Source organism: Anopheles gambiae, chromosome 3 (assembly GCF_943734735.2).
Source record: "Anopheles gambiae chromosome 3, idAnoGambNW_F1_1, whole genome shotgun sequence".
Taxonomy (NCBI): domain Eukaryota; kingdom Metazoa; phylum Arthropoda; class Insecta; order Diptera; family Culicidae; genus Anopheles; species Anopheles gambiae.
The window spans coordinates 95,573,713-95,598,705 of NC_064602.1; the positions used below are offsets into that span (position 1 = coordinate 95,573,713).

A 24,993-nucleotide genomic window follows, 5' to 3' on the forward strand; every position below is an offset into this window, starting at 1 on the left:
CAAAACCGACGTCACAAGTACTGCAAACCGACGTCGCCTGCGAGCGAAACTCGCAACGATTTCGAGGCGCTGGCGACGTCGGTTTGCAGTACTTGTGACGTCGGTTTTGACGTTTTGCGACGGTTTTGCGACGGTGGCGGCCAAAAAGCTCGCCTTGCCCTGTCGTCAAAGTGACCAGAAATACCGATGTATATATATATATATCTAGGGTTTGAAGGAAAAAATCTCAATTTTTTAATCATTGAACTACAAAACTCAGCCAAACAATTAAATCAATCTGAATAATCCAGCGAAAATCAAATGACAGCACGTACGATAAAATCGTATCCAAGGAGCACTGCTGCGGTCCTAAGCGGTCGCGTGGAGCCCCGAGAAAAAGAACTTGTCACCACAAAAAAAAATGTGCATCTTAGTCCTTCTTTGGCTTAGAATTCCAATTTTCAGATCGACACTTCAGAAAAATCGTCATTTGTGTAACCGCTGAACAAAATCTAATCCATTTCCTAAATAAAGGATGCATATTCTCGTGAGATGGAACTTTCATTTTCCGCATTAGCACCCCCTCCCATCCTGCTTAAAACTTCTTTCGCTTTTACTTCTTTTAAGTTTCGAGTTTTAACCTACCGAAAACTACCGATAAAATTTTGGTGCGCCTACCGCAAACCGCCAAAATAATCTGGCCACACTGTTCGCCACGCAGCGCCCGCTTGACAGTTGGTGCGATCTGCGCCGTTCGAGCAGCCGCCAGTAGAAAAGTGCTCGAATAGCAGAGACACAGATTATTTGAATTTAAATCCAACAGAAACGGCTACATAATTTGCAATATCAAGAACGTTTATGAACTTGTCGTTGTATTACGATTTTTATAACGCTGTAGGTATTTAAATTGCATGGACAAGGGATTTAACACCCAGCGCCACATTTTTATACCGTATATTTGCCGGGAACTGCTTTTCTTTCTTTCTATATACCAACAACCGATGTCAATGGTTTTACTATGTTGTTTATTCATTCGTTTCATGATAATATGTAATTATGTATCATATGGGCTGCGCTACTGCTGCCTTTTTGCTTGCGCTTCCCAAACCCAAACAAACACACACCCGTCCATGCACACATACAGACGACACCATTCACAGAACACTTTCAATCGGATAAATATTTTCGCAAACGCAACATTATTACATTCATACGCCACACGTGCAATAACCATACGCGGTGGACACTGGATAGATACACTCGTGTCAGTTCGATTCATTTCGCACCCATCCCGGTTGCGCAATATAATGCTGGCGTACCCTACGACGTACGCTGTTGGTAATGAAACTGGCAAACACACTTGCGCTAACAATAAATTTTGCGATAACTGTTTTACTTTATATTATTAAATGGGGTGGTTTTACGGGCGCGCATCCTTCCTTCGTCCCTTCGGATCGGAGCGCAAGAAGCTTTGCTAAGCGTGTAATGCGTTAATGCTTTTTTTTGGGAATAATCGGCCAACCCCCGTTGGTTTAGCTTGCACGATAGTAAACGCAAAACGTGGCAGACATATGCGCTCTGCCGGCGATTCTGTTGCCGATGTTTCTTCTGTTTCTAATTGATCCTATCAGCTGGCCACTACTACTTACCGCACCCCCATATACTTAATAAGCGTTGTCAGTTTTGTTTCCAATTGCTCTACTATTGCTTCAGCTGTGAATGCATTCGTTTATTTCTCCACCTCATGCAGCGGCGGACCCACACCAGCGCCTCCGCATTCGTTTATAGTGTAATAATAGTTTTTCATCTGCCTATAGGTACGATGGATTAAATTATTAATCCCAATTTCGATAACAGACTTGATATTCCCTTGCCGCATAATTAACTTTTCTCCCCGCAACCAACCGCATTGCTTTTAACCACTACAATAATAATAATCATAATAATAATTAGCGGTAAAATAATATTATCAATAATATTAATCGTTAAATAATATTCATATAATAATAATAATCTTTGCCTTCTTCCTCCAAACACCTAAGGTAATGAAAACGGACTGGCAACGGATAGTGTAACTTTAACATCAGTATTTAACGAGGAGTATATCGTAACGTAGGTCCCAATGCATTCGTTCCTGGTGATGAGTGAGGATAATATGTCTACTCTACGCTTTTTTGTTTCGTTTTTTGGAATGTCACACACCCGAATAAATAGAGAAGCATCTGTTTTCTTCTACCGCACGATGCATGCTGATGGTGATGGGTGGTGTAGTAGTGTGTAATAATAGCAGTAATAGCTGTACTGGCTATTGTTATAGTAATAGTACGGTTGTACGGTAGCAGTAGTTCAACACAAATTCACACAATTGCTGCAGTTATGCTAAATACAGTTATTATTTTTCCTATTTCTGGTCAGCTCCCTTGGGATGAGCCTTGATTGCAACTACCCTGCTTCTATATTTTCTTCTTTCAGTGGTGGCGGTGACGCTACTATGATGCATTGGCGTCCTCTCCCCTCACCACCGTGTACACTGCCCGAAGATAGTTAGATGTGATGAGATGAGGAGATAGATTAGCTGTGACGTCAGTCAGTCACACTGATAATGGATGCCCTTAGGTGGTAGGAATGGGAGGGAAAGCAGCTCCCCTAAGGATTGTTTGGGCGGGCCGGTAGCGGCGGTGGACCACCGCTTCGATTTGGTATGGGAGGGGGTGCGCCCCGTCGCATCGGGAGTGGTGGCGGTGCTCCCTTGGGTGGTCCCGATGGTGGTAGTACACCGTTGCCGCCGGTCGTAGATGAGGGAGAGCCCGCCCCGGAGCTGCCGGATGTGCCCGGGGGCGAGGATTTGGTCGGTGCCGATTTGCTGCTGCTGTTGGTACTGTTGCTCACCACGTCCAGGTCGTACACGTCGCTCCGTGGCGGAGGGGGCGGTGGTCCACGCGGCTGCTCGGGAACGGGCTGGAAAAGAGAGTCGAATGAGAGCAGCTTAAGATGACCGTATTCGTCATCGTCGACGACGCACTGCGCGTACTTACAATGTCGTCATTGATTTCTTCGTATATTGCACCGGTGTCGACGGGCGGTAGGTTGGAGCTGCCTGGTTGCTGCTGTCCCGGACCGTGCGTCGGCGAGCTGGGCACGGGTGACGAGCTGGCATACTCCTCGACCGGTGGTGTCGGTCGCTGCGGTGGGCAGGGTACGGCCGGCGGTACCTTCGGCGGTTGCTGCAGCTTCGAAGCCATCAGTATCTCCGGGCCCAGGCTGATGACGCCCGCCCGCGGGTGATGATGATGGTGCTGCTGCTGCTGTGGCTGATGCTTTGGTGATGCTTGCGGGGACTTTGGTAACGGTGGGCGACTGGGCGGCCCCGGACGGGCGGACGGCTGCTGCGGTACCGAGGGTGGGCTTTTCGGGCGCGCCGGGATCTCCGGTATGCCGAGGCTGTTGTAGTCGCCCCCGGTCTGGCTGCCGTCGCAGAAGCTGACCGTGTTCGGCGTGCAGAGCAGTATCTCCTTCTCCACCTGCTCCACCCAGTTCTCCGTCTTGAGCTTGATGGAGAGCTGCACGCCGCACACCAGCACCGAGCGCTTCTGGGCCGCGGTCAGGGCCGACTGCCCGTCGCGGAACGTTACCCACATCGTGTCGCCGACGAAGCGCACCAGCGTCACCTCCCCGATCTGCGTCAGCTCCTGTATCAGCGCCGCCATCAGGTTCTCGTCGTAGATGCTGCCCTCGTCCTCGTCGCCCGAGTCGGTGCCGGCCGCGGACGGGCTGCACGCCTGTATCAGAATCGTGCCGTCCGGCGGGCCCAGATCGCGTATCACATCACCGAACACGGTCGACCGGCGCTCCGGATCGATGTAGTGCACCTCGATGTCGATCATGGCAATGACCGGCCGGTGGTCGCTTTGCTTCAGCTCCGCCCGCCCGTAGTGCACCAGCCGGCCCGGATTCCAGCCCGGGTGCCGGTCCGCGTCCGGGCTCTGCTTGCGCCGCCGCCACAGCACCCGGTCCGTCCAGGCCGGCGCGCGGCACTTTTCGCTCGTGTCGTAATCGTCGCTGAACAGATCGTACTTGTACGTCGGCGGGAAGCTGATTTCGCCCTCGAGAAACTCGTTGAACACGCTGCCCGCGTTCTGTTGGATGCGCAGCTGGTCGTACTGCAGCACCGCGGTCAGATCGTGCGGCGACTGCTTCAGCGCCTCCCGCAGCTCGTCCTTGTCCATGTCGATGCGGTAGTTGAAGTCGCCGCACCAGAAGATGTAATCGTGCGACTTGAGCGAGCGGCCCATCGGGAACGCGATCTTGCGCGTAATTTCCGCGTAGTCCGCGTTCCGTTCCGCCACCTGCGACTGCCCGGCGGCAAAGTGGGCGCACACGAAGCAGATGGAGGTGCCGTGCAGGACGAACCGGATGGCGGCCGCTCCCTTGTTGCCCGTCGCGCCACCCAGCCCCGTCTTGACGCAATCGATTGCCACGTCGCGGATGTACTGGGCGTGCTGGGGCCGTATGTAGATGTACAGACAGACGCCGACCAGCTGCTGGTAGGTGAGCAGCACGTACTCCCGGTCCCGGCTGACCACCTTCTGCAGCTCTTCCGCCCACGCCTTTGCATTGTCAGAGCTGTTTTTGAACGATAAAATACGATTAATTCGACGGAATGGAACACTTTTGGTCGATTTGATTACCTTGCCGCGACAATGTTCGATGCGTTCAGGTCGACAATTTCCTGAAATCCAATCGCAAATATGTCCACCGGAGGTTCGTTGCTATCGTCCACCTGGCTGAAATCAACGAGCGCTGCAAGCAAAACAGAAAACGGACAAACTGGTGAGCAAAACTTATTTTTTAAACGATCGCATTCTTCACACTTACAGCGCGATCGTGCCAAACGATGGCAATCGAGCAGCCAATCCGCCAACGAAACGTCCTTGTAGGCGACGCTGCGGAAGTGCTTGCCACCGTTGACGTTGTACGTGCCGCAGGCCACCCGGAACACCAGCGGATTGACGTACTCCTCGTACCGTTTGCACATTTCCCTCAGCACCGGCGTAGGAGCTGCAATAATAAACAATGAAAAAACCCAATAAATCACAACTCGATCTTTCGTACCCCACTCTCACTTACCGTGCAGCATATTGGAGGGCAGCAGTATCCGGGCCCGATCGGCCAGCTCCGAGCTGAGCGTGGAACCGACCAGTAGCACATCGATCGCCTCCTGCTTCGAGTTGTCGAGCAGATTGTTCTGGATGGTGCGGGCGGCCGATCGTGCCCCGTCCATCAGCTTCGAGCCGCCCTGGATCGCCCCGGTGCCGGCGTAGATCTTGCTCACCTCGTTCCCGTTGTTGATCCACATCTGGCGAAACACTTCCTCGAACCGGGAGCTCATCTGCTGCTTCTTATCCGCCAGCGCCGCCATCAGTGTGATCTGTTCGTTCAGCATCTCCAGCCCGATGTACGTCTGCACGCAGTTCGTCCGGTCGAGACAGTCCAGGCAGTTCGTGCGGATGGCGCCCCGCTGCTCCCGGTACACCGCATCGCCGATCGCGTAAAACATCCCAAAGTCGGCGCACGTTGCGTCGATCTTCTGCCGCAGCTTGGACAGTGCGACCGTGTTGCCGCCCCGGCACTCCTGATGGTAGTCGAACACCAGGTGCGGCACGTCCGTGTGCTCCGACTCGCGATGGTGGCGCTGAAATTCGTTGCTCAGCATCGCCTCGCCCTCCTTGCTGCCGATCAGGCTGGTGCCGAGCAGGTTCACGATCGCCTGCTGCCCGTACCTGGCCTTCATCGTGCGCATGTGCCGGTCGAACGCGGACCGGGACGCTTCGAACCCGCGCGACAGTTTCACCTTGTGCGAGCCCACCTGTACGCCCGGCTGCTCCCAGAACAGTGGCACACTGCCGCGCGTCTGCACGTACGACGTGATCTCGTTGTCCAGATAGATGCACTGCTCCGTCTCGACAAAGTTCGCCACGCAGCCCTCGTCGTTGGTGCCGCGCACGTTGAACCGAGTGCCGGCCCGTTCGCAGCTCAACCGCGATATGATGGCGGCGCGTGCCTGCTTGCTGCCCGCGTACACCGTCCGTATCTCGACCGAGCCGCACATTGCCTTCAGCAGCCAGAAGTTACACTCCACGCCGAACCGGAGCAGATGGATGAACAGCATCCGGTTCCAGAAGAAGCGATTGTCGGTTTCGCGCGTCCGGCGTCGCCGCTGTGCCGACAGCGTCACATCGAACCCGAACGGCTGGGCAATGGTCGGTCCGGTACCGCCACCACCGCTGCCAGCCACATTCGAGAAGGAAAAGTAGAACGTGCCCGAGTTGAGCACCTTGCGTATTTCCGCCACCTTGTCCTCGTTCGTCGGCTGGTACTGCAGCGAGACGAACTGCGTTTGCGTGATGCGGAAGATTTCACTGTCGAGAATTTTTCCCACCGAAAAGCACCCGGTCACCATGACCAGGTAGAGCAGGGAGCTGTCGCCGGCGTTCAGCTGCAGCACGCCCAGGCAACCGTACGCGTCCAGCACTTTGGTGTACTGTTTGCGGACGATTTCCGTCTCTTGGGCCGCTGTGTGTGTGGGAGAGAGCGAGAGAGAGAGTAAGCATTTGATTAGTAAAAAGGTATTTAAAATTAAACAGTGAGGGAAATGTTTGTCCGTAAATTACCATAACAAAGCAAACTAATTGGTATTTACAACCCAAAAACGCCTCCACTTCTAGCACAACTTCTATATTTGATTTGCCAAAATGATGATTAAAATGTATGACCATCGCTTGGGGGGAGGACCGGGGGACAAAGTTTTATCAACACCCACCATTCCACCAATGACCGATTGCTCTGCTTGCGCGTTTGCTATGCTGCATATGGCTATTAATCATTTTCGTCGTTCTTCCGGCCGGCCGAAGGGACGACCACACAGCTGACACGTGAGCGAAAGCTTCACCTTTGAATCGATATTTGCTCATCGATATTGTTGGTATTTTGTTTTATCCGACCGGCCGGTCCAAGATTCTCCTTCTGGTAGCACACTGTGGTGGGCGGCAGTTGGAACTGAAAACCCTCCCCTATTCTATTTGAATTGCTAATAATTGGGTCGAAACTAATAGCAGTGGGAGGTTTAATTACACAACCAAAGTTTGATCACAACAAATCGATGGGAAAAGGAAAAAGGGTTACAAGTACATCAAAAGTAACTGTTTACAGAGAAAAAACTCAATTTAAAATACAGTGGTTCACAAAATTGATACCACAGTTTTGAGATAACTTGTTTGGACAAACTCTTTGTAAATTCTAATTGGATTTGTCTACGAAGGATGCTATAGAGCCCAATTCCCATTACATTAAACTCATTTCATATAGGAAAGAGTCAATAAAGTGTCCCACAGCTATGGGAACTCCTGGAAAACCCTGTTAAGCATAAAATACTTATAATTTATGTTTAAAATACGATTTCAAATAATTAGTATCACACAAGGGCTTTGAATTAAGGAGTTTTTGTCAACTTTGGTTTAGATATTGCAGACAAAGCATAATAATCTAATAGCATAATAAGGAGTTCTCATAGCTGTGGTACACTTTAAGGACTCTTACTTACGTGAAAAGAACTTAATGTAATGGGAATTGGACTATATAGCAACTAGTGGTTTGAGCTCGGAATCAAACCTACCCGATTCCGATTCCGTGTTGAGAATCAATTCCGGAGCCGATTCCGATGCTGGAATCGATTCCGATTCCAGAGCCGATTCCGATGCTGGAATCGATTCCGATTCCAGAGCCGATTCCGGAGCCGATTCCGGAGCCGATTCCGGAGCCGATTCCGGAGCCGATTTCTGAACCGATTCCGGAGCCGATTCCGGAGCCGATTCCGGAGTTGGCTCCGGAGCCGATTCCGGTGTTGACTCCGGAGCGAAATCAGTCCGGGAATCTCCATGCGAATGGATCTTTTACAAGTAAATTTGGATTTTGCGGTTATCAATACGTAGTATGATTAGACCCAAACGCCTTTTTTATGGCGATGCCGAAACTGACTCCGTTTGGTAGCCGATTCTAATTTATGAGCCATTTCCGATTCAATAGCCGACTTCGATTCCGGAACCGATTCTGGAGTCGATTCCGGAGCCGATTCCGGAGTCGATTCCGGAACCGATTCCTATTCCGGAGCCGATTCCGGAATCATCTTTGGAGCCGATTCCGGAGTCGATTCCGATTCCGGAGCCGATTCCGGAATCGATTCCGGAAACTGATTCCGGACCTACTAGCCGGAATCGATTCCAGAAAACTGCGGAGCTAGCCGAAATCGATTCCGACAAAAACTTCATTTTTCCCATCACTAATAGCAACCGTGTTGGCCAAATCGAATAGGATTTTCAAAGAAGCCTCTCCAAAAAGGGTGCCATAGAGTTCAAATTCCAACATATGAAGTACACTTCCCATAGGAATGAGTCAAGGAAGTACTCCACAATCATGAGAACTCCTGGAAAATCTATCGAATGGTATCAACATTTTATATCTTAACTTGAGAACTGGCCATGATATTTGCACAAAACCAAGTAAATTCCAGGACTGTTCCATCAATTCCATGACCCACTGCAGTTTTCTATTCGAAATCTCTCGCACCACAACGAGCATCGAAGCATTTAAACAACCTTGAAAATGAGACGCTCGCCTAAAAACCCTGACCGCTGGTGCATTCGGCACAACATAATCAATCTAGGTGCCCCTCTGGTCGGAGTAAGCCAACCGTAAACTATTTGGACTGTAAGAACATCCATTCATCGACTTCTGCGTCATGCTACACACGTGAGTAACACTAGAGCGATCTAGCCAAAGAATACCTTAAAGCCTACGTGCGCACACACACACACACACACGAAGCGAACTGTTATTCGAGACGTAACGCACGGGATATACTTACACAGCACGGCCACGGCCTGCGACTCGAACAGCAGCGTTTCCGGCTTGTTCCGATGCTCCAGCAGCACGCTGTGCGGGGAGGGTGGTTTGGATTTCTCCAGCACGCGGAATCCCTTCGACATGGCCATGGTGATGCGGTTTGGATGGTTGTGGACGGCGTCTCGATTGCAGAAATGTTTTGTTCACCAAGTGCCCTTGTGCTGGATCGCCGGCGGATGAGCAGCAGCAGCAGCAGCACTTTCACTTTCCTGTTTTCCTGTTACGCTTCTGGTCCGAAAGCGCGCTCCGCCCAAAGACGGCCGGTTGCGCGCGCGGTCGTCTCTTGCCGCCTAGTACTCTCTATCCTCGCTCCCTGGCTGGTGGCTGTGCGCAGAACATGCAAAGAAACAAACAGACAGTTAGGGTATATAAGATGTTTGTACTCGTCCGGCCCGCCCGTATGACATATTCCCAGGCACACGGTGGAGCCCGATTTCCCACACCAAAAGGAAAGGGATCGCAACGAGGATCGGATTCCCATGGGGAGCTTCTTTCCCAGGGCTGTTCCGCAGTGGCGAGAGGATCGAGAGCTGTAAGAAGGCGATCATCTTAAGATGATGTGTACACCTCCCCCCGGTCCTTCACAGCCTCCTCTCTCCCTACAAGCACGCACAAGGTGCGATACAAGCACGTATCTTAATCTAACTTTGTTACTGGAAACAAATACTGCCACACCGGCCGCGCGCGATCCATTCCAACCCCCTTTCCGGCCGTCTTGTCGCATGCTCCTTCATCAAAGAAAAGAAGTGTGAGAGAGAGAGCGCGAGATCGCGAGGTACACACACACACACACACAAACACTTCCGAGAATGATCCGGTCGTTTTGAAGGAGATTCGGTGGTCGCGGGAACCGGTTCCCGGCATCGATGTGTGTTTGTATATGTGTGTTCTAAAGGGGCAGCTCGCAGCAGCAACCCCTCTTTCGGGGGGGTAAGACGTGGCGGCGATGGTGGTGATGGTTCTCCGCACGGTGTGTTAGGAACTTTCTCACGATTCGGAAATTTTCCCACGACAAATGTTAATTACAGATTATGCCTTTTCATTCTTCGGCGTTCTAGTAGGGGAGGTAGGGGGGCCGGGTTGTAGGAGGGGTGGTGGTTCAGGTGGTGCGAGTGAAGATGGCAACAAAACGATCCCGGCCCCGGCCTAGACCGACGGCAATTGCTTATGGTTTATTTTTCCTTCCCTTTTCCCTTTTCTCCATTTGGGGCTGCTAGCAAAATGAATACATTTTTACGTTAAACTTTAAATTCATTCGATTGTTGGTGTGTGTTTTTTTTTAAATGTTCATTACATTGTTGGTTTTCCAATGTTTCGCGGGGGGATGAGTAGTCCGTTGTGTGTTTGTGTTCGCTTCGGTGTTGGAGCTACAAAAACAACCAAAAACACACGACTCATTCAATCACGGGGAATGTAGTGGAAGTGACCAGAAAACACTAATACGGGTAAAAAGGGGAGGAGGTGGAGGTTGGGGTGGATTAAAGAGTGGAGAAGATCGTCGAAACAAAACAAAAAAAAACATAGGAGGCTGTGTTCAGTGCGTAGGAACGGTCCGCGGCTAAGTCGTGGCATTCTCTTCGCCAGTCCCAGGGCGCGTTCGGTCAACTTTGCGTTTTTGGGATTTCCTTTTTCCACACTCTGTGTGTTTGTGTGCACATATTTCTGACTGTGTGTGGGTTTGTTACGCTGCTCCTGACCGTCGAAGGGGAGAGGAGAGGAAATGTTGTTTTTGTTTCTTTTTTACTCGGTTTTCTCCCACGCGGTCGGGCCGGACTGCCAAGAACTTTGGCTTCACCTTTTTGGGACCCGATGGGTTGTTTTTTTTTTGTGGTTGTATATGCTGCTCCCTGCAGAGCTTTAACGTGCCTTTCGGCTCCAGTCTGGAAGATGTCCAGAGTGCGATTTTATTTACAGATTCTCTCGGCGGTTGGTTCGGGTTGCTCGGGTGCTGGTGGCAAGATTAGCGGAAGGAAAAAAAAAAGTATGTATGTGAGTGTTCCGTTTTTTTGGGGGGGCTGTATCCACTCAACGCCTCCTGTGCCTACTTTGGTGTGTGATTGATTATACCGTAACTATCTGCACAACCGCCGGCGTACAAAACCGGGTGGGCCGGCAGGTAAAGCAAAGAATCGAAAAAATGTAACATTTTTAATCGTCGCAGAGATATTTAATATGGCAGAGATACTGACCGGAAGTTATTTGATACATTGACTAGAAATAAAATCAACTTTTAATGAGTTTTCACTCAAATGTCCGTCATAGTATATAACAAATAAAAACCCTTAAGTATTAAGAATGGATTAATACAAAATGGGTCATACAAGATAGAGAACAACCATGCAATTGATTAAACATTTCTCTAAAAAAAACCCTCCGACAGCATCATGTTGTTCCTCTTTCCATCCTTTCGTGTCTTTTTGTGGCCTTGTGGCGCGATGGAAGCGAAATCCCAATAGGCTGGAATTTTCTCCAACACTTGAACGTTTGACCTTTCCAATGCGCTGGGCGGGAATGTCTCCACTGTCTACTTGGATGTTGCTTCTTTTACCAGGAAAACATTAGTTGAGATTGCACTGCTTTATTTAACCATCAACACAACACGCTTGTTGTGCGCCGATTGCAGCCATTTTTCTGTTCCACAACATGGCAACAAACTGTAAAGCCTAACGCCCCCCTTGCACAAACCATCCACCGACACAGGCACACACGTTGCACAAATCCTTATCACAGTGCGTGTTTTATCACACGGATTAAATGCCTTCACAGTTTCACTATTCCACTGGCACAGCACAGAATATTATTCTTTTCGTGAGAAAATCACGGCACATGCGGGACGCGTGGGATGCGACCCACCACAATATGACGTAAGCAGGCGAAAATCCCCCTTGGAAAACTCCTGTGATCCTTGCTGACCAAAGGGGGGGGGGGATTGGTTGGTGTGCGTGTGTATTGGATTTTTTTTCTCGCACCTTATCTTCCTCTCCTTTGCAAACGTGTACACACCAAGACGCTCCCGAACCATATGTGGGGCCAAGGAGGACTCACCTTCGGGGGCTTTCTTGCTGTGAGGGGTCACGCATTTAATCAATAACACTGATTCACACACACACACCCACACACAGGCGCGTTTCATCCACGGATTGAAGAACTGTTTGGTGCATTGGTACACTTTTTCGGGGTGGAAAAACGACAGAACGACACCCCCCCTTCCCACTTTACCAACAACCACAATTGGAGCTTACCCGTGGAAGAAATGTGCGTGCGTGTGTATGTGGGAGGAATCAGGCAGTGTCCCTTCCCCCTTCCCCTTGGCCTTTGTTTACCCACTGAACGCCACAACACAACAACAAAACACACACACACACCTTTTGCACAGTTTTCACATCGATCGACCGTCGGCTAAGGGCACAACGGGCATGGTGTCTCTGCCCTGCCACACACAAAAACAGGCCCAAAATGGTGTGGGAGCAGCAGGCCCTTGTTTTTTTTTTCTTTCACTCTTCGCAGATGCACTCGCGACGTTTTCTTTCCGCGGACGTGTGCGTGCGCCCGTGCGTCCGTCCGTCTGCTCGGTTGTCGTGCGTTTGGCTGTGTGTTGTGTTTGGTGCTGGTGGAGCCTACACTGACAGCTGCACAGTGGGTGTGAAGAAGCAGTGGAAATGGACAACATTTCTATCGTTGTTGAAAATTACCGATAAATTGATGGGATCATTAGCTAATGAATGACTATAAATCTCCACTTTCGCTCATTTGCTTAGTCAAAAACAATATGATACACAAATTCCAAAATTATGCGGTCGAAAATGAAATGGTCAGTTTCACACGGAAAGCCCACCATGCGAAGCAAGTTCGAACGCTGGGAAAGGCGCTTTCGAAATGACAACATTCAAACGTGCCGTTATTTCGTCCTGGCTGTATATTATTTCGATTGTTGGATAACCAGTTAATTTGGTCCGATCATAAACAATAATCCAGAATATAAGACACATCTAGGGAATGGCAAGAGGTATTAAAAAAAGACTGAATGGCACATGGGTCCTCTTCAATCCATAGAGCACATCAAGAGAGTTTGATCTGTACCTCCACCAAAAGCGAAACTGTTTGCAAACCCACACCGGTTTTGGGGTTTGAACTAGTGGTGGAAGCTCGGAATTGGACCTACTCGGATCCAATTCCGGAGTTGAATCCAGAGCCGATTTCTAAATCGACTCCGGAACCGGATCCGGAATCATACTTGGTTCCAGAATCGGAATTGACCTGAGAATCGCAATTTGCCCCAGTAACGGAATCAGGATTGACTCCAGAATTGGAATTCGCTCCGCAATGAGAATCAGAATTTAATCCGAGAATCTTCAAGAGAATGGATCATTTACAAGTAAATTTTTATTCTTTGCGGCTATCAATCGTAGCATTCATTCCGACTCCCAGCCGATTCTGGAACCAATTCCGTAACCGTTTTCGGAACCAATTCCGGAGCCGATTTTGGAACCAATTCTGGAACCGATGCCGGAATCGAATCCGGAAACAGATTCCGGAACTTTTTGGAAATGGATTCCGACAAAAGCTTCATATTTCCCATCACTACTTTGAGCCCATACCATTCCTGGAACTGGGATCCGTTACCTAGACCACTTCTAGTGTTGATCCTCAATCTGTATTGATCCTGGAACTGCTCTGAATCCATAGCGATCCTAGAACAAATCCTGAATTCATACTTATTTTTGATGTGCTCATCAACTCACTCTATTCCTGGAACTTATGCAGAACTCATAGAGGTACTAGTCCATATGCCTCCAGGAACTCATATCGAATCCATTTCCCTAAGAAACAATTTACATTTTATCTAAATATAGTCCTCCATTGGAAGTGTCCTCTGAAGTCGCTGGAAGAATGTAATCAAATTAAAATGATTAAAACAACTTGAACAACACTTTCATTTAGCATTTGCACACTTTGAATCTCTCAGAGCAGATCTAATCATTTATTCGCCTTAACTTTCCTCCGAATCGCTAATCACCTCCGCCTTCAAGCTGTCCTCCTGTCTGCTAACGCTACGGGCCGGACTAGACGCCGGACTGTCGCACGAAATCTTGATCAACCCATCGTCGTCCCCCTCGTCCTCGTCCGAATCCTTCCCGAGCGGCATCAGCTCACCGTTTACCTCCGTCAGCAGCGCATTGAGCTCCCCCAGTGCATCCAACAGCGAGTTCGCAACGGATCGCTCATTCCCGAACCGTTCCTTCTCCGCCACGAGGCGCGTTTTCGTGATGCTGAGATTCTCCCGCTGCAAACCCACGAGCTGCTGCAGCAGTGCTTTAAATCCACCAAACTTCGGTGGTGGCGCTGCTGTCCTAGCGACCGCTGCCCGTAGTGAGGGAAGCGTTGAGGTTTGAATGATTTTCCTAGTGATTGTTGGCGGACCTCCGGCCGTGCTGGTTAGTAGCTGCTTGGGTTGGATGCTGATTTGGGGCAGTCCCGACACGTGTGACGTTCCCTGCAGTGATACGCCGGTGGAGGTGGTGTAAATCTGCTTGCCCGTGGTCGGTGTGATGAGCTGTTGCTTGGGGCCGGAACCATCTTTGGCCAGCGTGTTGACGAGAAATACTTTCATCGGACCGCCGGAAGTAGTGCCGCCGGCCGCTGAAACGGTGTTAGTGGTGGTGGGTGTGACTCCGGTGCCTCCTGCTCCACTCGCATTAACGGACACGATCGGCGACAGGCCGGGCGTGGGCTTGGTGGTCGCAATCGAGACGGTCGGTTTGGTGTACAGTTGGATCGGTTGCTTGAAGCCTTGCAGGTTGGAGGCGGCTTGCGGCTTCAGGAGGAAGTTGGTCGGCACGAGCGAGATCTTGCTTGGGGTCGTGGTGGTCGTGGTGGTAGTCGTGCCACCATCCGTTCTCCCTGCCAGCGTCGTCATGCTGACCGTCGATGAGCCGGACGATACGGCGCTTACAACGTTGGCAACGGAGGACAGACTTATGCTACCACCGCCAGCATAATTGATGATCTTTATTGATGGTACTTTCGGTTGGGCTGCGGTGCTTGTGCTCGTGGTAGTACTCGTGGATGTGCCGCTAGCAGTCGCGGGCGTGGTGGTCGGTACATTTTTCCCGCCGGCTGTTGGGTTCGTCTTTTTCGGCTTATGTGCTCGTCTCGTCCGTCGCCGTAAACGTGTCGATCGATCGCTAAAATGAAAGAGAGCAAGAAGAACAAAATGTGTAAGTCAAATGAACTGTTTGAGAAATACGAAAACCACCTGTTGACGCGTGGTGCGAGGGGAAAATAACAAAAACAAAGTCGAACACCCGACCTAACACGTGCGACACTACACGCGCCTACTTTGCGCAGACGCAAAGAGCGCCGGCAATCGTCCCCTCCCTTTACTGTCAAAATAGGGGTGAGTTTTCCCCTTCCTTTCGGTTGCTGTTGTGTTTGTTGTGCCAGACGGAGGGGAAATGCATTGGTTGCCCTCGCTTACGGTAAAGAGACTCGGGTGTGCGCAAGCGCCGAACCCGCTAAGGGAAGTTGGGCATTTTGCTTTGCTTTGCTTTGGGATGGACTGTACACACTTTACAAAAGGGGTAGGTAGTCCGATTAACATCCTTTTGAAAGGAAGTTTCATTAGGACGCTGAGTTTAATGCATTTGAATGAGAAATAAAAATCTAATCAAATACTGAACGGTTCAGTTGGCGCCTTCCCGTTCTGTCTGCAAAAGGCGCCAATGAGTTCCTCTGTCGCGACCAAAAAGGACATAAACGTTAATGGTATTAAGAAAGAAAACGGCCACCGTACCTCTCATCCGCCTCGTCCATGCCGGAACTTTCGTCGTCCGTTTCGCTTCCGCCCTCGTCCTCAAAGTCCGGATCGTTTGGATCATCCACCTCCTCCTCCTCCATCGGTTCGTCCTTCGGTATTAGCAGGTTCGGTTCCTTCAGCTCGACCTGTTCCGCGTTCTTCAGCAGGTCCTCCGGATGGAGCATCTCCTTCTCCTCGTCACTCACCAGCTCCAGCTTTACCTCGATCTGGTCCGGATCCAGCTCGGACAGCTCGGCCCCGCTCACCGAACCGGCCGACAGCCGTGGGCGGGTGATGCGACCACCCGATGACGTCGCTGCATCGGACGACCCACCCGCCGCTGCCCCCGGCGTCGGTGGATACCGGCTAGCCGCATTCGCACCCCCGAACACTGGCCGCGTCAGTATTTCGTCCATCGCCTGGAAGTGCTTCCAGGACGGTTCGTTAATGACGCCCGTCTCCATGTCCTTCTTGATGCGGTTGTAGAAGCACTTCAGATTTTTGATGCGCGTGTTAATCTCCTCCGTGGAGCGGTTGTAGCCGTACTCGCGCATCTTTTCCGCCAGCTTCGCTATCACCGGGTGCTTCTTGTGCGTGGTGATGAGCGTCCGCTGCACCTGCGGATCGCCCCACAGCGATATCAGCAGCTTCGTCTCCTCGCAGTCAAAGTTCGGGTTGCGGCAGTGCGGCTTCTTCAGCCCACCGACCGACCCGATCAGCACCTTGTTCGTGGAGACCCACATTTTGGGCCACGCCGCTGGGAGGGTTTGCTTGCTTTGCTGTCGCCGCGCCCTGATGCCAAGGGTGTTTCGCAAACGCAACCGTATCGTGGCGGCCCGCCTTGGTGACATTCAACTAGGGACACCCTATCCGCACATACACACACACGCACACACACACTGAGACACAATCACTTGGAACGTGTACCTAAATGTGACTAGGCGGACCGCGAAACATTACTGTCCACGGTCGCGTGTTTTACTCGCCTTTATCCCGCGGCGCTGCCAACGAGCGAGGAAAAATCGATATCGAAGCAGGCCGTGTGTCCTGTCGTTCCCCTGCTCGCTTTTGTTAGTAAGCGTTTCCGGTTCGAGAGAGAGAGAGAGGGAGACTGAGAGCGAGAGAGCGCGAAATACACTCACGGGAGAGTGTGCACAGAAGGCTCGCACGGTTTAGGCGCCAGCGACGATGCGTGGTAAATGCGTACACGCGAACGACTGTCGAATGCGCCTGGTTCGATTCCACGTTGAAGCGGCGTGTTTGGTCATTGCTGTTCCTGCGCCGCCGCCGCCGCCACCGCTTGGGAGGGTGCGTTTTTTCATTGCATTTTCCCTCCAACCCCTCGTCGGCTCGTCGGTAAACTGGGTACGCAAGACACGCATGCGCGTGCGTGCGATGGTGGTTGCGTAGTACGAGGCTTCTCGTCCCGCGACGTAGCCTTTGTGCCTTCGGACCTTCCGGGTCCTGTTTTTATTGCGTCACTCCGGCTTGCGACTCAACCTTCCCGTCACCCTCTCACCCCACCCCCTTCTCGGGAGGGCCATTAGACAGAAGATTAGGCGCAGGCTTGCGTGTGTACGTTTGTGTGCATGTGTAATTCGTATCGGAAAGTGTCGGAAGAATTGCCGCAATCGCATGACTGGTAAGCTGAACAGATCAATACTTTTCAGCCAATGGTCTGCGCACTTTCCTCTTGATACTGGTACTTACCTCATGAAATAAGGAATAAGAAAATCGAGTTTTTTTTCTAAATGTAGTTGAGTAATTGCTGTTTTGTTTACTTACGCACTCTAGGCTCTATTTGGTACTGAGCTGTGTCGTTTAAGCTAGGAAGATTTTGATACTTTTTTGCTAGTTCTTCTACATCCCCTACCAAACTTTCTTACCTGACGTAACCTTTCTTTTATTATTCTAAATAATATATAATTTCCACACCAAAACACTAAGAACAATAAAAAAAATCGTTCTCCGAAACGCCACCTAGCCTGTCACAATGGCGCCCTCTGTTGCGCGCTCCCTGTACTACTCACACAGGTCCAAATGTTTGACAGCTCGTCCGAGCTTTGTTTACAATCGCTGTCCGGATTTGTTTACCTTCTTCTTCCCGTAGCTCCCGAAACGCCCTGAAGAAAAGAAAAACGGTGCCCCAAAAAGACTGGAAAATGGTCGAGGAAACGGTGTTGATGCACAAAACACAGGAGACGGCTCCGATGAAGGTAAGCACCAGCAACCAGCAACAAGGGAACGGTGCACGCATCACCTCAAACGCTTCATTATTCGCAGCTAAAGATGGCCCGCCCCAAGCCGGTGTATATGTGGACGGTGGCCGATACGCTCAAGTGGCTCTGGCGGCACTGCAACGAACGGTGCGTCAAGTATCAGGAGCTGTTCCAGCGGGTAAGCTTAGTTTACGCCAGTTCTCTCCCAATCGTTCATAGTGAATGCTGTTCCTTTTTCCCCCTCCCGGGTGTGGCTAGCATGAAATAACGGGCCGGGCACTGTTGCGCATCACGGACGAGCAGACCCTGTACCGGATGGGCATCCACGACGAGAAGGACCGGGGCGACATACTGCGCGAAATCATCAAGCAGCGGCTGAAGACGGACATTATGGAGATACGTGATATGGAGCTGATGAACAATGTGTACCAGAATTGTTACTAGAAACCGTCCTGCACACACACATCGCAGGGTTTTGCGTGGAATGTATTTCATCTCGTTTTAGATCTTACAGTGTTTTTTTTTCCCAGCCCGCGAGCTGGTAATCGTGCAGTGTGCCTGAACGAACATAATTCAATAGGGTTTAGATGAAAACCTATACCAAGCGATAAATAGAATGGAATGTAACGAAGCAATCGAAGCATCGAAGTGGTCTTAAAGTAAGCACTCAAGAAAAAACGAACGAAAAGAAAGGAACAGAAAACTTTAAAGGTATGGCGCATCGCGTTCACTGCTCGTCCGCATCGCTGATGATTTCCGTCTTGAGCGGATCGTCGTCCGCAGGTCCGTGGTTAGCGTCTCCGGCAGGCTGCGCTGTGTTGTGCTGCGCTGAGTTGCGTGTCATCATGCGGCGCTTCTTGGGCAGCGTCACGTCCGACGTGGATGTCGCCTTCCCGGTGGATGCGGCCGGCACGACGGTAGAATCTTCCGGTGGCGATGAAGAGGACGGTTCGGCTGGTCGTTTCGTACCACTCGCATCCTTCGATTCCTTTTCATTCTCCCCAGCCGACACCTTCGTGGTGGATGTGGGCGATGCAACCCGCGATGTAGAAGCGGACGAGGAAGGAGAGGATGAAATTTCACTCAACTCCAATGAAGCACCACCAGTAGCAGCAGCAGCAGCAGCGGTGGTGAGAACGGCTTCCGGTTCTTTCTCCCCGATCGGTGGGGATTTGCTGCCGTCCGGGCTTTTTCTTCCCTGCTCGACCGGGGATTTGCTGTCCGCCGAAGGTGCCACCGGGCGCTGGCCGGAATCCTTCACCTGGTGCTGCTCCTTGCGCTGCTGCTGCAGCATGCCGGCAAAGAACGTGCTCATGTTGCGCACCATGCCGACCAGCGAGCCACCGAACTGCTTCTCGAACTCGAGCCGCTCCTTCTCCAGCGCGAGCCGTTCCTGGTTGAGTGCCAGATTTTCGCGCTGTATCGTAACGAGCTGGGTGAGCAGGGTGCGGAAACCGGCCGACTGGCCGCCGGACGCCGAACGCCCGCCGGTCGCGCTCGGTTTGTGCTGCTCGAGGCCCACCTTGCCGGGCACATTCATGGTCGGTATGGTGACGATCGGGGACTGGCCGGTGACCGAGAGCGGCAGCTTGGTGTGAGGCATCGCGGCGGGCAGCAGCTTGGGCATGCCGGCGGCCGTTGCTTCCGAGGCGGGCGTCAGTATTTGCTGCGTTTTGCCATCCTTGCCCACGGTGTTCACTAGGAGCAGCTTCATTGGTGCTCCCGGAACGCCGCCAGCACCACCGCCGCCGGCGGAAGCTCCCATCGTGCCCGGCACGGCAGACGCAACGCCCTTCCCGAGGCTCATCGTCGGCTGGGTGTAGATCTGTATCGGGGTGGCCATGCTGGACGCGACCGATGCTGCCGTCGGTTGCTTCATCAGCAGATTCGTCGGCACTACGGATATCTTCCCGGCCGTCGGTATGCTCGTGGAGGTGCCGCCCGTTGCCGTAATTGTGGTACCATTGCCGGAGGTAATGGTCTTTATCACCAACCCGCTCTCATTGGTAGCAGGTTTCGGGCCGGCCGGTTTCCCCATGGTGTTGGTCTTGGTGGCCTGCGCTTTCTGGAGCAACTCATCCAAGCCATCGTTGAATTCACTGTAAAGAAGAAAAGTAAGGTTAACGATCCTAGTAGACCTCTGCTGAGGGAGTAAGGGACTTACTTTTCCACATCAAAGTCGCTACCTTCGTCATCGTCCTCTTCCTCCTCGTCGTCGTCGTCCTCATCGTCGTCCTCATCTTCATCCTCCGTTTGCTTCCGTTCGGCGGCTCGTCCGTTGGTGGCACTCTTCCCATTCTTACTGCCACCACCGACGGCACTACCCCTGCTTCTTCGCATCGACCGCTGGCTCGGTGTCGGTGCTGGCGAGTCGTCCGGAAACTTCGCATCGATGGTAAGCAGATCTTCCGCCCGTATCTCGGTCGGCTCGTACTCATCATCGTCGTCGCTCATCAGCTCCAGCTTCACCGGCAACTGATGCACCTCGTCCTTTCCACCTTCATCCTGCTCATTTCTTCCTTGCTCCTCCGACTCCGACTGATTCGTTTGCTGCTGCTGCTGCTGCTGCTGTACCTGCAACCGTGCCGCATTGTTGCCAAACACCGGCCGGCTGATGATTTCATCCATCTCGGCGTAATGGCGCCACGTCGTCTGGTTAATAATGCCCGCCGCCATATCCTTCTTGATGCGGTTGTAGAAGCACTTCAGATTTTTAATGCGCGTGTTAATCTCCTCCGTCGACCGGTTGTACCCGTGGGCTCGCATCTTGCGCGCCAGCTCGGCAATCACCGGGTGCTTCTTGTGTGTGGTGATGAGCGTTTTCTGCACCACCGGATCGCCCCACAGCGCGATCAGCAGCTTCGTCTCGTCGTAGTCAAAGTTCGGGTTGCGGCTGTTGATGCGCCGGCCGCACAGGCTGCTGTTGAGGATCTTGTTGGTGGAAATCCATGGTTCGCGGGCACTGCACGACGATGAGTCGGTGCCGTCGCTCGGGGTGCGCTGCTTCTGACTGATCCGGCTGCTTCGCACTTCCGGCGGGCCGCCGCCGGCGGACGACGACGTTGTTGTCATTGTACACGCTGACCCGGTGGAAATTAGTCGTTTCTTCCCGAAGGAAAGAGTAACTTTACGTCAAACGAAAGACACAAACACACACACACGCAGCTCAGTGAAAAGCGCACTTTAGTTTCAACATCCGGAAAGCTCGCTAGAGTCGAAAAAATCGATACTTTTGCCAGCACGACACGACCAACTTAGGACGCTGCCGTCGCTTGTCACGCAGCACACCACTGTTTGCCACTTGCGCCAACTCACGAGATTAGATACACTCACACACACACACACACGCACACCCACAAAATTGGAGGGTGGGCAATCACACCAACTTCCGGGCGCACCGCTCTAAGTGCGACGGGGTGTCCTGTCGATGAAAGCGCCTCACACACACTGCTGACTGGATGGAACTGGAGTCGCGTCCTGGTCGTAGTCGCACTAGCCCGAACCGCTCAGCTGACTAGATTTTCCCCTATTTTCAGCAGCAGCAGCAGCAAGGATGAACGCAGAGCGGTGAAACAGAGAGCGTGAGAAAGCGTGTGCGAGAGAGAATGAGTGAGAGAGAGAGAGAGAGAGTGAGAATCCTTTTTCTCGCAGGTTGCTTAACCACTCGCTTGAGGCGCCGTTGGCGTATTGTGTGGATTTTGGGGTGCGTTTTTTTTTAAGACCGTCTCTCCCTTCTCCCCTTCCTCGCTCTCTCTCTCTCCCTCTCGCACGCGTAATTTGCGCAAGCCGGTTGCGGGAAGCTTTAAATTGTGGGTGCTCCGAGGCTGAAGGTATCGATTCGAATTTAAGTTGGTAATTTCACTCCTGCTCTCCAAGTTGTTAAAGTGTTTTTAAATTGCGCTTTTCCTCAAAACAATTCCACAACGAGTGCGCTTTCGCCCCGCGTGTCGTCTGTTTGCTTCTTGGCCAAGCGGCACCCCGGCACATGCGCACCCGGTACGGATGGTACGCAAAACGACGAAGGGTGCCAACAAAGGCACGGCCGAGTCATGCACACGCACAAATCTAGCCTGGCATGTACACTTTCTCCCCCCTAGTTGTTGTTCCCATGGCTAAGCATAATCGAAGCAGTCTGCTGCAGCTGTTTCTCTCAGCCCGCTCTTCGCCCGGCTTCTGTGCCATTTGTGCCATGTTGTACGTACGGTTCGGCTGAGCGTTTGTTCAACCCCTACCGGGTTTGCTGCGGAGGGACAGTTTTCTTCGATCGATAAATGCGCTCGCGGTCTACGGCAGTACGGACTCAGCTCAGTGTGGTTGGCTTGGTTTTTTTCCAACCCCTTTTGGCATTGAGTTTTTGTGTGTATGGAAGGTCGTAGCAACAACCCCAACATTTGTTGTTTCGATAGCAAGGAGCGCTTAAGTTAGGGGTTTAGTAGTGGTTGGACATGAATTGGTCATATTTAATCTAGATTGTGATTTGATTAAAAACAAATGTATCGTTTTCATGAGTACAAGTTCAAAATAAAACAAAAAGAGCACTATTAAACACATTTTGGTAGACATTGCCTAAGTTTAGGCGTAATCTCTTAGGCCGCCAAGGGATAAAGGATGTAAAAATCCATTCATAGTAAACGAAACTCCGATGGTTATCCCCCTAAGCGATGTTATGCCTTTAATTTACTCTCAATGTTTATTTACTTTCATTTTGATACAAAAATATTCAGACTTGATGGGCTTAACGCTTTTTGATACAAAAATGTAACAAAATTTGCATACATTCAGGCGGTTAGCTTAAAATAATTGTACTAAAAACTGTTAACGTTATTTCACTCGCTTTGATAAACGTGATTTGATTCATAAGCTATGACTCACATGATCCAGCTTAAATGTGTCCCCTCCTACCCTACCTCTGTCCCTCGTGGCTTAGTTTTGTTGGCTTAAACCCCGAGCCATCTGGACGGGGTTTGGTTTCCTCCACTCCCTTTTTACCGTCCCTCGGTTCGCATTGAATACGGCGCTATACGGCTTCCTCGAAGGGATGTCGACCCTGGTTTAAGCCGCCCTTCGGGGCAATCGCTCCGCGTATCAGGGCAATTCAACACGCACACGCTTAGGGTTGCGATGATCCTTACGATGAATAGTGCCCTTTGTTGGTCCCCTACTTTATGGAACATTTTATTCACCTTTCCTTCATGCTGTACAGCGTACGCTGTTGATCAAGTTTTCGTACGCAAAGCAGCACAAAAACTAGTTTGTTCTTGAGACACGAGAGACTTAAAATTCTTCCTGATTGCCTTTTTAAGCTCAAGCAAGTAAGAATACAATTTATCTTATTTTAAAAAATTGAAATTAAACAAAATTAAATCAGCAAATTAACAACCCCCTTTACACTCTCCGCACAAGGGATGAAACAGCCATTCCTATCTAGCTGTGGTAGGGGTGGCATGTTTTTCTTTTTGTTGTGCTGTGTTTTACCGCTTTCCCTTCGCGTCACTGCAACACAAACGCATGGCTGTGGTTGCGCAGTGCGCAGTGCGCAAGGTGGCTCGTGCGCAGACACAACGAGCAACGGCGGGTATCGAGAGATTGAACGGGCAGAATGGTGCCGAGGGTCGAATGTGAGGGTGTCTTTGGGTCCAAAAAACTGGGGATTGCTCCTAGGTGGATTTTTTTAATTCAGGAGCGATGTCATTGCCGTATTGCTTAACCCGGGTGGCTTTTGATAAGCTGTTAAAGAGCGATGATTACAGGTGACAAAGAGTTGTGAAATATGACTGAGCAAGATGTAAGATTGAATTTCAAAAAATAAATTAATTATAGAAAACGGTATTTTTTCCTAAACTGACTCAACCTATACAAGTAATTCCAATTGAACCATTTGCTTTAAATTTAATCATTTAAATATATATTATTATTTGGGTTTTACATAATATACATGCTTTAAGTAAGCTTGAAATTTCGGATTGGAATGTAAACATATATATTTTTATAGTCTATATATTGCTTGAAGAAAAGTTATAAAATTGTGTGAGTATTATATTTAAGTAGTTTGACAAATCACTGTCAGTAATTTGGATAGATAATAATAATTGAAATAGATAATAATAAGAATCATGGTGTTGCCTACAATTATAGCTTAAAATTGTATTTATTGCACAAACTGAAACAAACAAAACATTAGCTCTTTAAAAAAGAGCAATAAATCAAATAATGTGTTTCGGCCACTTCTCCAGCTGAGCTGTGTTGGCTCCGTCATTCGTACCGCTCCGAAGCCTTGCGATGCGCCTGCGCCTCCCTGACGTCATCCTCGACGTGCCGAGGACGCTAAGTTCCCTTCCTGTTTCTCTCAACCATCAGGCCAAACCCGTCAGGTGCTGCACTTCATCTCACGTGCATAACATATTTCACATCTACACTATGCCTGTAAATAAGCCATTCGGATAGTAACTCTCTGTTCCGAGGCTTTCCTTCAAGGCGAAACGAAAAAAACACACACACGCACAGGGCACAGTGGCAGCGACTGAAGCGCGCGTTCTGCGCATGACGCTTTCTGCACCGAGCAGAGTAGGCTGCGGTTGCCATCTCATCCGTGCTCCGTGTGTTGGTGGCTGAGAGGATTGCGTGCCAAAACTGGGTATGTTTACCTGTGCATGTGTCTGTGTGTGCGTGCGTGTTTGGTTGCATGAGTGTGTGCTTTTTTTTCTTTTATTCTCACCCCACCTACCCTTGTTTTGTTGTGTGCGCTGGCAATGTGTTGGCTGTACGCATCAAACGATGGTAGAATGTCCTTTTGCATAAATCGGTACCATGAAGAAAGAAAGGAAAAAATGACTTAAGCTTCCTACTTCTTGGGATAAAATGCACAAGATGTAGAATATTTGTCCTCTCTTATATTGTCTTGTAGAAAGGAAGGATGAGTTTTTGGTATCAAAAAGTAGTAAGATTGAAGCAGAACACATCAACTGAAACATGGGCTGGTTCAATGTGAATCGCTGTTTGGATAATTTACTAAGCAGCTTTTTTACATTATGTTCCCATGTT

The 24,993-nt window shown here is 50.5% G+C and overlaps 4 protein-coding genes across 6 annotated transcripts; 1 reads left to right on the forward strand and 3 right to left on the reverse strand.

Annotated features, from left to right (window-relative positions):
- Positions 1-983: 983 nt before the first annotated feature.
- Positions 984-12,556, reverse strand: LOC1280512 (synaptojanin-1). 3 transcript variants are annotated; one of them, XM_061661481.1, is made up of 7 exons: positions 12,303-12,556; positions 8,900-9,261; positions 5,107-6,552; positions 4,855-5,037; positions 4,668-4,779; positions 3,015-4,602; positions 984-2,937 (listed from the first exon to the last, which is right to left on the reverse strand). In XM_061661481.1, exons 2-7 carry the CDS (start codon positions 9,024-9,026, stop codon positions 2,626-2,628), a joined length of 3,768 nt encoding a protein of 1,255 aa, XP_061517465.1. In that variant the 5' UTR covers positions 9,027-9,261; positions 12,303-12,556; the 3' UTR covers positions 984-2,625. The 3 variants fall into 3 exon arrangements, with proteins under 3 accessions (XP_061517465.1, XP_061517466.1, XP_061517467.1); XM_061661482.1 differs by having other exon boundaries at positions 12,261-12,520; XM_061661483.1 differs by having other exon boundaries at positions 12,180-12,520.
- A 1,312-nt stretch (positions 12,557-13,868) lies between these two features.
- On the reverse strand, positions 13,869-17,012 carry LOC4577637 (uncharacterized). The gene is made up of 2 exons (XM_001238306.3): positions 15,731-17,012; positions 13,869-15,122 (listed from the first exon to the last, which is right to left on the reverse strand). The coding sequence occupies exons 1-2, from the start codon at positions 16,582-16,584 to the stop codon at positions 13,928-13,930; spliced, it is 2,049 nt and encodes a 682-aa protein (XP_001238307.2). The 5' UTR covers positions 16,585-17,012; the 3' UTR covers positions 13,869-13,927.
- Positions 17,013-17,766: 754 nt separating this feature from the next.
- Positions 17,767-18,592, forward strand: LOC1280511 (protein aveugle). The gene is made up of 3 exons (XM_320359.5): positions 17,767-17,949; positions 18,017-18,130; positions 18,211-18,592. Exons 1-3 carry the CDS (start codon positions 17,896-17,898, stop codon positions 18,394-18,396), a joined length of 354 nt encoding a protein of 117 aa, XP_320359.5. The 5' UTR covers positions 17,767-17,895; the 3' UTR covers positions 18,397-18,592.
- LOC5667976 (uncharacterized) lies at positions 18,387-21,435 on the reverse strand. The gene is made up of 2 exons (XM_001689202.2): positions 20,117-21,435; positions 18,387-20,051 (listed from the first exon to the last, which is right to left on the reverse strand). Exons 1-2 carry the CDS (start codon positions 21,022-21,024, stop codon positions 18,680-18,682), a joined length of 2,280 nt encoding a protein of 759 aa, XP_001689254.2. The 5' UTR covers positions 21,025-21,435; the 3' UTR covers positions 18,387-18,679.
- Positions 21,436-24,993: the final 3,558 nt, after the last annotated feature.